At 43.9% G+C, this 15,414-nt stretch overlaps 1 protein-coding gene across 1 annotated transcript in view; it reads right to left on the bottom strand.

Moving 5' to 3' along the window:
- The window catches only part of msraa (methionine sulfoxide reductase Aa), an 83,841-nt gene that overhangs the window by 42,021 nt on the left and 26,406 nt on the right, over positions 1–15,414 (bottom strand). The window contains exon 2 of the mRNA XM_079525411.1: positions 417–485. Coding sequence (XP_079381537.1) covers positions 417–485 — 69 coding nt within the window. The remainder of the gene's footprint in view (positions 1–416; positions 486–15,414) is intronic.

Genomic DNA, 15,414 nt, shown 5'->3' with positions numbered 1-15,414 from the left:
GCTACAATTTATTATTTGTGAGAGTTCAATTAAACCTCAAGATTGTAGCAGTCTATGCACAATCATCATGCTGATACAATCAATTTGTTAGTGTTCTTGTTGAACTTTGATCTCCATTGTCCCACTCCTATTATAAGATGGTGGATGAACTGGAGGGTTTCAATGCAAAAAGGGCAATAGCTGGGGGAGTATTGTGCACAGTGATGGACGATGATGAACGGCTCTTCACCTTTTGATCCTTTCTTTAAAAGGCTGGTGTTGTTCCTGTGATTTCTTTTTTCTTTTTGTGATTATATATTCAAGACTGGCATGTAGTTAAGATCCTGGTTTTGATCTGTATTACCCGGCAGTGCGTAATAAAGGACCTTTTCAAATTCTCTCTCTCTCTCTCTCTCTCTGTCATACAAGCAACTCACCAAATATCACCATCTCTGTCCCCTCTGGGAAAGGTGGAACAGTCCTGTTGCCATTCACATCATGTTTGGCTGTAAGAGAGAGAGAGAGAGAGAGAGAGAGAGAGAGAGAGAGAGAGAGAGAGAATTAGGACAACACCCACTCATAATCAAAATAAAAAAGAGAGCACTTACATTTTACAACCACCTAAAGGAAAGTGACCCAGATGCACTCCCTAACAAGGCACTCACACACAGAGAAACTCTAGAGAGATGCCCCCTCAGCCAGCTGGTCATGGAACTCTGTGCACAAACACAAGCAGAGCCACCAAATAGAAAACCCACTGGAATAAACCAAATTATAAAACAGCAAAAAGAACGCCATCTGACACATTGGAAAGAAACAAAAAAGAAACAAAAGCAGAGTAAACTAGAATGCTATCTGGCCCTAAACAGAGAATACATCGTGGCAGAATACCTGAGCACTGTGACCAACCCAAAACAAAGAAAGCTTGACTATAGGTATATACAGACTCAGCGAGCAGCCTTGCGATAGAGAAAGGCCGTCATAGGCAGACCCACTGCACACAAAATGAAGTGGAAACCGAGCTACATTTCCAAACCGTCTGTCCACTGTACCAAGACATCAGAGACACATACTTCCCTTAGATTACAATCACCCAAGGAGAGTTTGAAAACATGACAAAAAAACCCTCTCATATCTGCTGTGTGAAGCACAATATGCAAACACAGCAGCAAGATGCGTGAGCTGTTGTGATAGGAGAAGGATATCAAATGGAACATAACCACCTTAAAGACTACTAATCATTGTGTGTATTCCTGCACTATCTGCATCGGGTGACCTCAGTACATACATTTTGTTTTCATTGTATTGTTCCACTTTTTGCTTTGGCAATGTAAACATATGTTTTCTCATGCCAATAAAGCCCATTGAATTGAATTGAATGAGAGAGAGAGAGAGAGAGAGAGAGAGAGAGAGAGAGAGAGAGAGAGAGAGAGAGAGAGACGGACGGACGGACGGACGGACAGACAGACCAAATTAATAGGACTCAAGCACACAAACAGAGGTAAGAGTGTTGTTCAGTCGCACTGTGAGATACTGTATCATCTTGACCATCATTAATCACCATAAATTAGCTGTGGTTTCAGAGGGGATGGTGAGGTTTGGCTTCATTTGAATAAAGGGTGTTTCATTCAGAATATGAATTGGGCCAGCATTGGGCCAAGACAACTCTGTTTTGTACTGTACCACCAGAAACTATGTAGTACTGGTAGTTACGCACGCACGCACGCACGCGCACACACACACACACACACACACACACACACAGCGTTCAACCATGACTAATTTCATAGCACCTGCATTCACTCCAATCAGCCTACAGAGCCAGAGGTGGATGAGGACCCAATTGGGGCCAACAAGCCACCTGGCTGAGCTAAAGCAAAGCTTATGTGCTGTGTGTTATTTGACTGTATGCAAGTGTACTGTATACTGTGCGTGTGTGCGTGCATAGTCACAGATGGTCCTTTATGAGGCTATAAGAGAGGGAGTGTGTGGATTCAAATAGATGGGGAGAGAAAGAGAGAATGAACTTAACATCTGGAACCCCTGTTCCCTCGCCACAATCTCTCTTTCTCACACACACACACACACACACACACACACACACACACACACACACACACACACACACACACACACACACACACACACACACACACACACACACACACACACACACACACACACACACACACACACACACACACACACACACACACACACACGGTTAAGTTGCCAACTCGCCATGGAAGCAAGGCATGCCGATATAAGCAGCCAGCTGGAGGTCTCTAAGCCAATCAGCTCTGCAGTAACACTGTATCGGAATCTATCTCTACGCATCTCTCTCTCTCTCCATCTTTGTGTATGTGTCTCTACCTCTCTCTCTCTCCCTCTTTGTGTATGTGTATCTACCTCTGTGTCTGTCCTTCTATACATATGAGGGACGATCAAAAGGTTCTATAATTAGTTTTAGCTAGTTCAAAGAGTAGTGTAAAATCCAACATTATTATAAGCCCCATGCACCCATAATGCGGGTTATCTTTTTCATGTTTGGGGAACAGACAAAAACACTCGGGGTTAGGTAAGGTGAACACAGCGTGTGTGGTACGGTGGGATTTTCTTTTTCTTTCTCAGATAGAGAATATTTAAAAGGGAGACGGCCGTGTGTGACCGAGTGTCGTCACGCTGCAGAAACCCATCAGGCATTTACACAGCCCCCCGCGGCTACTTTCTTCTTCTGACTTTAACCCTGCGTCCAATCAAAACCAGTTGCACACTATCATTTGAAATAAAAAGCCATTTTTTTTACTTTTATGGCCGGCTCTGAACAGCTCCTGTGACCTGGATTCAAGCTCTCAAGTTTGAAAATCTGGAGTTGTTCATTTAACTCTGAAAGTGTAAGGGTGCTTACATTTTCAGACATAGACAAAATCATATTAACAATCCAGATTTTGCTGGGTATCTATAGTGCACATTCAACCGGTTTATATCAGGTTTATATCACTTCCGAGACTTTTCGCTCATATCACTTTGCTTGCTGTCTTGTCTGCTTCTCTTTCTTTTCTCTCCCTGTTACCCATCTCTCAATTCTGTTTGTCTCAGATCAAAGGGCAACCTAGAGCAAGCCAGCAAAGGGTTGTAGCCTACAGTATGGACTACTCTGACTCGCCAAGGCTTCATCAATGCGGTCTATTTCCTTTATATTGCCGCATCTGTCAGCCTTGGCTTTGTTTCTTGATCTTCTCAAGGCTGTACAGAAAGACTGCAGGGTAGAGCAGAGACAAGAACTACTGTGTCTCTGTCTGACAGGCAGGTTGACTGGCAAACTAATGAAAGCCTTTTGGACCATGATTCCATGATAGAACATCGCTTTGGAAGTTTCCATTTAGCCAACAGTGCATCTATACCTGGTGTTAAATTGAGAGGAAGCATGGTTAGTTAACAGGGTAACAAGGCCTTTTTGCATACAGTCAAATGAGCTTTTTCCATTAGATAGACGATGAAAATGCCTCTGATTTAGTTATTCAATGGCCAGCCTATCCATTATAGCATCAGACAAAATACCCACCATTCAGATTAATAGTTGTTTAGCAAATCCCTGTCCAAAGTTATATTTCAGTCCAGAGTTTTCTATATCTTGTATTTGTTATGTTGTTCATCAAACAAAACACATGCTCATTCAAAACGCCATTTTGTCATATTGTCAAGTGGATATGAGCTGATTTTCTTATTGGTCAAGTCAGGTTTGAACAAATTTGAGAAACACGCATGAATCAAACTCGATTCAGCTGAAATAATTACGCACCATCGCAGCCACTCGCTAGACAGGTGAAGATGTGCAAGATGTGATGCAATGTGCAACACCAACTGAATCTCTACTACTGAATCTCCTGGATCACTGCCGTCCACTCCCTCCTATCCAGCATCAGGATCTAGACCAGGGGTTCTCAACGTTTTTGGCCGGGGACCCCCGGAAATGCTTTGGCAATGTCTCGGGACCCCCGCCCCGCCCCCTCCCGACCCCCAATATAAATTGACTGCTACAATAACCTTAAACCATTTTGGGCGGGAACCCCTTTTGGTGTTTTAAGCATTGTTATAATTTAGCTATTGAAAAATAGCAGATCTACAAGCTCATAGCGCGCCACCGAGTGGCGCGCTACGAGCTTGTAGGTCTGCTATTTTTGAAAAATCGTGAAAATAATTTTTTTTTTTTTTTTTTGAAAATAATTTGGGGACCCCCTAAAATAATTTGGCGACCCCCCGAGGGGTCGCGACCCACGGGTTGAGAACCCCTGATCTAGAGCTCTGCAGTGTTTACAGCTGCGCCATCACGCTGCGGTGTGTCTACATAGAAGATGGTGTGCCTCCTTCCCCTTCTAGCTTTGCCTTGGGTTGGCTTGTTTGGAATTGTAACAGCTGAAATCAATAATATATCAGTATTCAGATATTAACCTGTGGGCCGCATTAAGTGAAGGTGAGGGCCGCATGTGGCCCCCGGGCCGCCAGTTGCTCATTTCACTTAATACTTAATAACACTTAATAACCAGTAATTTGGGCTACAGGGTAGACTGGTTGGGTCATTTCCTAGTGTTTAAAATTAGATATTCCTCTAAATCTATGGGTAGAATTGTAAAATAAAAATAAAGGTGCCTTTTCGAATTCCAGCACCTGCCCTTCAAATTCCCTCTGCACGTCACTGCCCCTCCCCTCTCTCGCTCCAAAGCAATAAGGGCCTCTCTAGGCAGAACACATCCATCAAAGCTGTGTTCAGACACAACTCAGGTGTCAGACACAAGGAAAGTGTCTTGAATGCAGCCCAGTAAGGGCATATGTCGACCACGCCCACTCAGCTCCGCCCCACCCCCTCCTGGTGCTGCGGCCATCTTGGAAACTAAACACAATATAAACAATGGGAGAAGGGTGGGGCCGAGAAAGGCCCTTATTGAATGGACTGGACTTGCTGGGTGTTGAAAAGCCGGTCATTAGGCTACTTTGTTTTCGCGGGCCGCGGGGCGTTGATTAATATATTGTTTTGCGGGGCGGGTTGGTGCGGGCTGGCTCCCGTGGCGGGGCGGGGCGGGACGGGCGGGTTATGAAAAAAAGCCGGCCTGCACATCACTACTCAGCACAATCTGAGTTATCTACAGATAGAGAATAGGGACAGAATCGTAAATCACTGCATCAGTTTATTTGATCATCTTCACAGTATCAATATAATTGTACATCAACATAAGGAAACTGTTACATAGTTAAAGGTGATGGAAAAAGGAATAGGCTGAAGCTGAAAGTGCCTATCCTACGTAACAGAGAATGAGATGCCTTGGCTCGCCTTGTATCGCCCTTGATTTCACAGATCAAGAAAACGAGCGCTCCTGTACGTGCAATACTGTGTATAAGTCATATTCTTCTTCACCTCCACATAACTCCCTCCCTCCAATCCTTTATTTTCTCCTCCCACTACATGTCTCTGTCTCTCACCCTCTCATTTTAATTCAGCAGGTGTTTTCTTAGCACAGCACAGACGTTCCATACAGTACAGCTATGTCTCTCTCAGTTTTTCTTTGTGTCCATGATGTCCATCACTTCTACTTACTGCTGGGTGTTTTATGGTGGTTTGCTGCCTACAGAGAGCAGCAAATGCTGGCCATTACTGAGCACACATTCACAACTCACACAAACAAAGAGACATATGTATGCGCGCGTGCGCGCGTGCACACACACACACACACACACACGCACGCACGCACGCACGCACGCACGCACACGCACACACAATCCACAAGAGATAAACAATCTAAATGTAAATGTCAGTGCGGAAAGACAATGAGTCCACACAGAATATTAATGACTGCAACAGCCAGGGTGTGTGTGTGTGTGTGTGTAGGTGTGTGCGTGTAGGTGTGTGTGTGTAGGTAAGGTGTGTGCGTGTAGGTGTGTGTGTGTAGGTATGTGTGTGTGTGTGTGTTCATGAGTATTAGAGAGAGCAAAACGGTGATAGTGGAAAAGGCAATCAACCCTTTGAGTTCCACCACCAGCCAGTTCCCAAATACACCCACTGCCACACACACGCACACTAACAAAACACACACACACACACACACACACACACACACACACACACACACACACACACACACACACACACACACACACACACACACACACACACACACACACACACACACACACACACACACACACACACACACACACACACACACACACACACACACACACACACACACTTTGTATGCATAAATCACTGAAGTAATTAAGTCATTACTGAAATAATTAAGTAATTAATTCAAGAAAGAACATGAGAATGGACCGAATCCAAAATAGCATCCATATTGACAGTCGGCCTCTTTAAGCTGCAGTAGCTCACTTTGAAGAAGTGCTTTACTTCAGTGACTTCCTTTTTTTCCCCAAGATTATGATGATTGTTGTATTTTAGTTTATCCAAGACAGCATATGACACACAACTCGGGTCATGAGTGGGATTTGGACCTGCGATGTTGTCCGTAGATGATCTACACCTTTGTGTGAAATACATACAGTATTACTTGGCTGAGTTGTCCAGAATAAACTAGAAAATAATGTAACAGACAAACACTAAAGAAACTCTGTACAGCACTCCCTACACATTGATATATTGATAGGCAACTCCTATTTAACCTTTCTCCTCCAACCCACCCTTTCCTCAGTCTTTCGCAAAGCCACAAATAATGAGAGAGAAAGAGTAGGACGTAGGAGAGAGGGAGAGAAAGAGAGAGATAGAGAGAGCATTAGGACGATAAAGAGTTCTCTTTCAGGAAGATTCATTAATATTCCACATTTATCTTCTCCACAGCGTGTACACACACACACACACGCATACACAAAGGCATTTTTCTGTGGAGTAATTATTGTATGCGGAGCTGCTTTGAAATCCCTGTTCTCAATGTGTCTATCTCAGTGGGTACGATAATAACCAACCATGCTTGTTGATTAATTGAATTTACTTCCTTAAAAAAATGTGAATATGAGTCTGTGTGTGTGTGTGTGTGTGTGTGTGTGTGTGTGTGTGTGTGTGTGTGTGTGTGTGTGTGTGTGCTCGCGCGCTAGACTGTCGGCTTATTGTGGCATGCAGAATGACTTAACCTTGTGTTAAATATTCAAGGCAAGCTGGAGTTATTCAGCAAATACACATTAAGGACACACATCGACACTCAATCCTTTTTCCTTACTCAAAATGATTCACACAACACGCACAGTACACATTCCAAACATGCATAAATATGTTGTTGAGTACAGTACAGTACACAGGCACGCATGTTACATCCCTCTTTCTCATGATTTGGGAAAAATGGACTATAACACCCCATCCCTTATACAGTATAAACGGACATCGGTATGCAGTTACAACAACACACACCAACCAAATGGACCCTTACAGACCTGTACAGCGAGTGCACAAATGGTCCATTTGTAGAGTTAAATTAACAATTTAGACAATCTATGGTGCATGCATGGTGTAAAACGCAGGGCATTGGGGTGTGTCCGCCTCAATTCCACTAGTTATATGGCAAATTATCTGGGCGCAAAGCTCATCGCTATAGATGCAAAGGGGTTGTTTTAAGCCTCTCAATTCAGGAATAGCGTATGTTTTGGAAGATATGACCCTGGGGATCTTATAGTATACTTAGTAGACTGGGATGCCCCAGGGGGCTATGCTAAGCCCCTCTTTTTTCTCCTAACACCACATCTCCAAAGATCTATGAGGCTCACAACAAGCTTGAAGATGACATTTCTGCAGGACATGTGCCGCCAGAATACTAGCGCTAGGGTTCATGTGGTTGAAAGCAGTGCTGTGATATAACATTGTATTTCCCCGAGTGGTCCTTTGCTGCAGTAAAACAGTTGGTTATGCCACAATAGTGGCACGGTATTTATGCAGAGGACTAATTCTCTTTTATTTGGCAGCAAAGAGCACTGCAAAGTGGTTAGAAAGCACTACATGACACACTTTACATGAATAATCAAACAGCACTGGAGCTGCGCTGTGTGTGTGTGTGTGTGTGTGTGTGTGTGTGCGCACCCACACACGTCCATGTGTGCTAGCATGTCTGTCTGAGAGGAAGTGGCCGTGTGTGTGTGTGTGTGTGTGTGTGTGTGTGTGTGTGTGTGTGTGTGTGTGTGTGTGTGTGTGTGTGTGTGTGTGTGTGTGTGTGTAAATAGTCTGCCTCTAAGCCTACTCTCCAGCTCCCTAAACTAAACCCTGTCTAAATAATAAGGCTGATCACTAAATAGACCTTATCCATGGTGGCATCTGTGCCCATGACAGACACACGCGCACACGCACGCACGCACGCGCACGCACACGCACACTCAATTAGTGCTGCTCTATTTCAGCCCAGCTCATCTCAGGGCAGGCCAGACTGTCCCAGCCAACCCATTCTCTGACACTAGGCAGAACTGCCCCAGCAGCAGCCTATCAGCACACAGCGTGGGGTTATGGTATACAGTAAGTATAGCAAGTACGTATTAATGGCTAATTTGTATTATGACATGACCCAGAACAGGTAAGCTAGGGTTAATGTGGTTAAACCAAAAACCGTCATTTTGCCTTCATGATAATGACTCCAAGTCCTGTTTGTTCATGTTATTTGTTCCACCCCTGTATAAATGCCAAGTTCCCTTACATAGTATATTAGAGTTCAATAAATGGTCAGGATTTCACTATGTATATTAGTTACTGAAACCCTTAAGAATCCAGTATGTCAATCTGATTAGGGGACGTAGAGTCATTATCTGTCTCTCTGCTAAACACAGGCATGCCTGTGGATGCCATGGAGTTCTTTCAAAATAACAGCTCGGGGTGCCGCGCAGATATGGCCGTTTTTACTCTGTAAGCCCCCTCCTTCCGTTCCGGACAAAAACCGGGAGAAATATTTTTGCTTGCTTACCTCGTTATCATTACGATAAAGTCGCTGAATAATCCCTCGCGTTCATATTTTAGATTCCCTAGATTGGGAGATACGAGGCATTCTTTCTGAGCCGTAAACAGGGAAGTGAACGCCAACGCGCATGCGCGAAGAGCAAGGAGTATGGTGCAGAAGGAGAGGCCAACCCCCCCAAAAAAAGAAAATATCAGAATATTTTCTCTCTTTTTGATATCATTGAAAATGCGCTAGGACGTGTGTAGCAATCCGTCGGTTGGATTAGTTATGACATTTCCACACATTTTATGGTCTAAATGGGTTAAAAGACCTACCTGTGATGTTCAGCAACGCTTTTGAACTTCTTCCCCTGCCAAGAAAAAGTCAAAAGACTACCAGTATTTAATGTTCTGTTAATAAATTCGCCCTGGTTTGGCACCTTGTAAACGTGACTTTGGTGTTTCAGTTCTCACAAGGAACTTTAAAAATAATTGCTCTGTTCAGACAGGTGATAAGGTGAGCCCCGAAACAGTGGTTAGTAAAAACAAGAGAGATGTGTTTGGGTGAGCTTACCACCGTGGCGTGACGTCATGTTGTAGTTTTTCACAACTGAGCGCACAACTGCACCCATGAAAAAGCCTTATCTAAATCCCGGAGCGGTTGCGCAAAGACACGCCCGGCAGCACTGTTTAATGCAATGTATTTGTGTGTGTTATAAGCTTTTTTTGTTGAATTACTCATGACAAAGTTGTAAAAGTCAACAGTATAGCAGCATGCTAGCAGACAATACACTAGTTCTGTCTTTCAATCATTTTATTATTATTATTATATTTTCACAATCTGAGGCCTGGGCCGTGGCTCAGCGGTCCAGGCACCTTGGCTGGTAATCCAGTCTGGCAGTGTGCCGCGGGTTCGACTCCCGATCCCGACGGCCTTTACTGCATGTCATCCCCCCATCTCTCTCCCCATTTCCTGTCAGCCTACTGTCTGTCTCTCCATAAAAAAATATAAAATAAAGGTGAAAGCCACAAAAAAAAAACATTTATATTTTCACAATCTGATACACAGATACGCCGGCTACTTTCTAATGTTTCGATAATTCGCCGCGACAGATGTATGCTATGACGGTATAGTTTCATGTGACGAGCTTAAACTATAGTGTATTTAATTAAGAAGAAGATGATCAGGTAAAATAATAATACTACAATTATTAAAAGACAGAACTAGTGTATTGTCTGCTAGCGTGCTGCTTGCTTATGTTATGGATATACATACTGTTGACATTTACAACTTTGTCAACAAAAATACATATACACGCACAAATAAATTGCATTAAACAGTGCTGCCGGGCTTTGCGCAACTGCTCCGGCATTGAAAATAAGCCATGAAAAAATATACATTAAGCAATGGATACTGATTGAGACAGGATAAAGACTGAGAGAAGGAAAGAGAGAAATGAGGGGGTACACACACAGAGAGAGAGAGAATGAAAGAGAGAAATGAGGGGGTACACACAGAGAGAGAGAAATGAGGGGGTACACACAGAGAGTGAGAGAATGAAAGAGAGAAATGAGGGGTTACACACAGAGAGAGTGAGAGAATGAAAGAGAGAAATGAGGGGGTACACACACAGAGAGTGAGAGAATGAAAGAGAGAAATGAGGGGGTACACACACAGAGAGTGAGAGAATGAAAGAGAGAAATGAGGGGGTACACACAGAGAGAGAGAGAGAATGAAAGAGAGAAATGAGGGGGTACACACAGAGAGAGAGTGAGAGAATGAAAGAGAGAAATGAGGGGGTACACACAGAGAGAGAGAGAGAGAATGAAAGAGAGAAATGAGGGGGTACACACACAGAGAGAGAGAGAGAATGAAAGAGAGAAATGAGGGGGTACACACACAGAGAGAGAGAGAATGAAAGAGAAATGAGGGGGTACACACAGAGAGAGAGAAATGAGGGGGTACACACACAGAGAGAGAAATGAAGGGGTACACACAGAGAGAGAGAAATGAGGGGGTACACACAGAGAGAGAGAAATGAGGGGGTACACAGAGAGAGAGAGAGAATGAAAGAGAGAAATGAGGGGGTACACACAGAGAGAGAGTGAGAGAATGAAAGAGAGAAATGAGGGGGTACACACAGAGAGAGAGAGAGAGAATGAAAGAGAGAAATGAGGGGGTACACACACAGAGAGAGAGAGAGAATGAAAGAGAGAAATGAGGGGGTACACACACAGAGAGAGAGAGAATGAAAGAGAAATGAGGGGGTACACACAGAGAGAGAGAAATGAGGGGGTACACACACAGAGAGAGAAATGAGGGGGTACACACAGAGAGAGAGAAATGAGGGGGTACACACAGAGAGAGAGAAATGAGGGGGTACACAGAGAGAGAGAAATGAGGGGGTACACACAGAGAGAGAGAAATAAGGGGGTACACACAGAGAGAGAAATGAGGGGGTACACACAGAGAGATAAATGAGGGGGTACACACAGAGAGAGAGAAAGAATGACAAATGAAAGGTGAGAAAAAGAAAGAGAAAGCAGTCAGTCAGTCATCCTGCACAGAAAGCTGATTAAGGAACAAAGTGCTGAGTCAGAATTGTACGTCACGCACAGATGTCGCTTTAGCGGGTGCCAGCCATTCCACCTTCCTTTAGCTCTACCCTCCTCTTTCTTTCCTTCATTCACAAGAAGCACGCCACTGCATCAACAACATGCGTCTGTATGTTGTATCTTGACCATCTCTTAAATTGTGCCGTGCCTAACACCATTTGAAATTCCGTAGCTTTCTATCGATGCCTGCAGTGTATTTGTACCACAACATTGTAAGCAACTCACTTCCCATATAATGTATTTAGAGAAGAATTGGTTAAAAACAATGAAGATAGTGATGACAAAAAATGGATGAAAAACTAAATGCTCTGTTGTCATAATAAGCAATAATAAAGAAAAGTGATTGTTGTGATTCACTGCTCTACCTGTGCCAGGCCGGAAGGCCAGAGGCGGAGATTATGTTCTCACCCCTGTTTGTGTGTGTGTGGCTAATCTTGAAACAACTGGGCCAATCGGTGGCAAACATTTTGTGAACGCTGGCAGTATAGGTCAAGAAGACAGTCTCCAAATATGTTTTCAATTCATGCACAACAACAACGCTGTTTGGCCCATCGCCCCTCCGAAGGACAGTGCAAAGCGTTGCATCTTAACGTGTTGTTACAGTAGCATGTTGATCAGCAGCATGTTATAGGGGTTTCTGCAAGGCATGTGCATTCAATGAATGTGTAGTGTGTGTGTGTGTGTGTGTGTGTGTGTGTGTGTGTGTGTGTGTGTGTGTGTGTGTGTGTGTGTGTGTGTGTGTGTGTGTGTGTGTAGCTGGCCATGTACATGCATCAGGTACATACATTCTGTGACTGTTTCTCGGCTAATGTGTGTGTGAGCTGATATCCTATCACTGCCTGCCACGCCACCCCTGCTTTCCTGCTGGATTGTTGGGTGAGAGATTAGCGTGTCGGCCTCGACAGGCCTGGGCCTTGCCAATAGCGTCCTGGCCTAGAGAAGAGGTCCAGGGCCTGGGCAGAAGCTTCCTGGCTGCCCCCTCTCTCACTTCCCTCCAGGGTCCCTGGAGCTGTAAAGACTATGATAAATGAAACACTGCAGTTATGTCTGGCTTGCTGTGATTGGAGCTCACACACAAGCACGCACGCACACTCATACACAATCTCCCTGTTTTTTTCTCACATACACTGCAAAATCCTGAGTGTTGATATAACGCTGAGTGTAAAACAAGGGTGAACAAACATTAGAAACAAGAAACACAAATGCATTCAGAGGCCACATAAAGAACACACACACACACACACACACACACACACACACACACACACACACACACACACACACACACACACACACACACACACACACACACACACACACACACACACACACACACACACACACACACACACACACACACACACACACACCCCTGCCCCCGCCCCCCCCCCCCCCCCCCCCTCTGGACTGAACCTCTCAATTCACCAGCAGGCTCTTCTGCCTTGATACGCCCTGGTTCCGCCTTGTTTATGTTGAATTTGCTAAAACATCATTTTTGGAAAAACCTATATGCTCAGTCACCGTGCTGCACCTCCTTTTTACTGACACGAAGTTTAAAATAAAAATTGAATGCACAGAATATCAATACGAAGCAACTGAAAAACACCTCATTTCAATGGTAGTGGAGGGAGAGAGAGGATTTTTGTCAAACCATGAAACGGCAACCAATGGGTGTGAAGAGGGGCACAACGACGGGTGGGACTTGACAAAGGGTGAATTGATTTGCTGTGATTATGTTGCATTATTGCCGTCGATCAGCTCTGACATCCCCGGTAGTGTTGCTGTGGGCGATAACATTCAGTGTAGGCTATGTGTCCCTCTTGCGTAGGCGACGTGTGGCAATGCAGAGCCTTAAGTTGCATCTGTTCAGTCATTTCAGGGTTAGACGAGCCCGCATATAGGTGCATGACACAAGATGGAATATCACAGCAATTAGGCCATACATGGCCTACTTGTGCGCAAGCAGAGCGCGCTACTAATGTCCATTAAAACTGATACTAACTAATGTCTATTACAACTGCTACTAATAAATGTTACAATGAACTGCTTTTCTAAATCCTTTAGACCCGTTATTGACCTTATACCTACCTTGTAACGTTTAGTTACGTCACCATCAACAGCCAATAAGGGACCACCATTCTTATGTGCGCCCGCGCACGCACGCACGCACGCACACACGCACGCACGCACGCACGCACGCACACACACAGTACAGTTGTCATAATTTACATTCTAAAAAGTGGTTGCACTGTACAGTACCTGCTGTTCAAACGGTGCATGGAAGGCATGCGCTTGTTCTAAGGACTATGGTCATGCAATGGTTGCAACTTAAACTAAGCATCTCATGTCATTAACTGAATCTAAAAGGCAGATAATGGATACCATGTCCTGCTGTTGTTTTTAAATGGTGTAGTACTAATGCTACTGATGGCAGATAATGGGGTGGATGGTTTAGAGAATAGTGCTATCGTACAGTGCTGCTGTAATCACTGACCCCCACATCGGCAAACCTTCTCTGAGACAATTCCAAACATTACACTCTAAAAGCACTTCCACACTAGTCCGTATTTCTCCTCCAAAATTGTTGCGTGTTAAAGACATTATTATAAACTCGTCGTAAATATGTTTACAGACCTTCGTCCGTCAATATATTGCTTGCATCAAGTTCGATTCAGGTTCCACAACTCCTTTTTCAAGTGTCTCTGTGTTTTCAGTGTAATATTTTGACCTTTGACTCAAGTACTGAAGTTGAGTACTTTGTCCACCACTGAAGATAAGGTTCAAAATTGATGAAGGGGTAATTTAAGCCCAATATACAGTACTGTCGTACATCTGCAAGCTCACAAAGAGTGGAACCACAACCCAAATGTTGGGTTCATGGCAAAAAGGGAAGGATATGTCAGACTGAATTGGTTCAGAACCAATCAAGGTCAAGGTTAAGTTTATTTATATGTCCCAAGCTGGGCAATCCATTCTACAGCAGATAATAAAAGCTCTAAAAGACACAATACAGTAAACAGTAAAACATACAAACAACAGACATACGTATACATTATCACAAGATACAGATTATTAACTTTAAATATAAAGTGCAACTAGAACCAAAAGTGCACCAAGTGTAACTACATCTATCCTCACCACCCACCCCTGAAATTAAACGGCAGCTTCCTCCTCTTGCTTCCCCCATTGATGGCCCGGATGGAGGTAGGTATAAAAGAGAATTTGTACCCGCTATTTTTAGTAACAGGGGTCTTTAACCATTGGCTGGAAGGCAGAAATATTGTACATATTCCTGGGTTAGGGGGTGGGATCTGTCTGCTCTAATTGAAGATGCTTTCTTAAGCACCTGCTTGTCATATATGACTCAGACAGCTGAAAATTTCCCCCACAATCTTGCTAGCCCCCTTAACAACCCCATTAAGGGCATTCCTCTGTCTAATACTGTACCTAGGTTACCATACCAGCAAATGGCAGCAAAGGAGATGACAGACCCAATGAAGGCTCTGTAAAACAAAATCATTAATGATTTGTCTACCTGAAACTTCCTTAAATAGAAAAGGCGCTGCTGCTTCTTGCACACCATTTCAGTATTGAAATCGAATTTCAGACGATTGTCGATTATGGTCCCAAGTGGTTACCAACTCCACTAACTGGCCATCTATAACACTACTCTGAGGAGCTAGTGGACATCTATAACACTACTCTGAGGAGCTAGTGGACATCTATAACACTACTCTGAGGAGCTAGTGGACATCGACGGAAATCAATACACGTCATGTCTTTAGTCTTTGTTTTTAAGAGTGTGAAGAGGCATTTCTACAACTTACACATTACACAGATTGCTTGTGTAATGTCATTCATACGAGGGTCTCGCTTAAAAATACGAAGTAACAACTCTTATG

The sequence above is a fragment of the Electrona antarctica genome (genome assembly GCF_951216825.1).
Source record: "Electrona antarctica genome assembly, chromosome: 17".
NCBI classification, from domain to species: Eukaryota; Metazoa; Chordata; class Actinopteri; order Myctophiformes; family Myctophidae; genus Electrona; species Electrona antarctica.
The sequence above is the reverse complement of the archived record's forward strand: the minus strand, read 5'-3'. Positions and strand labels throughout refer to the sequence as shown.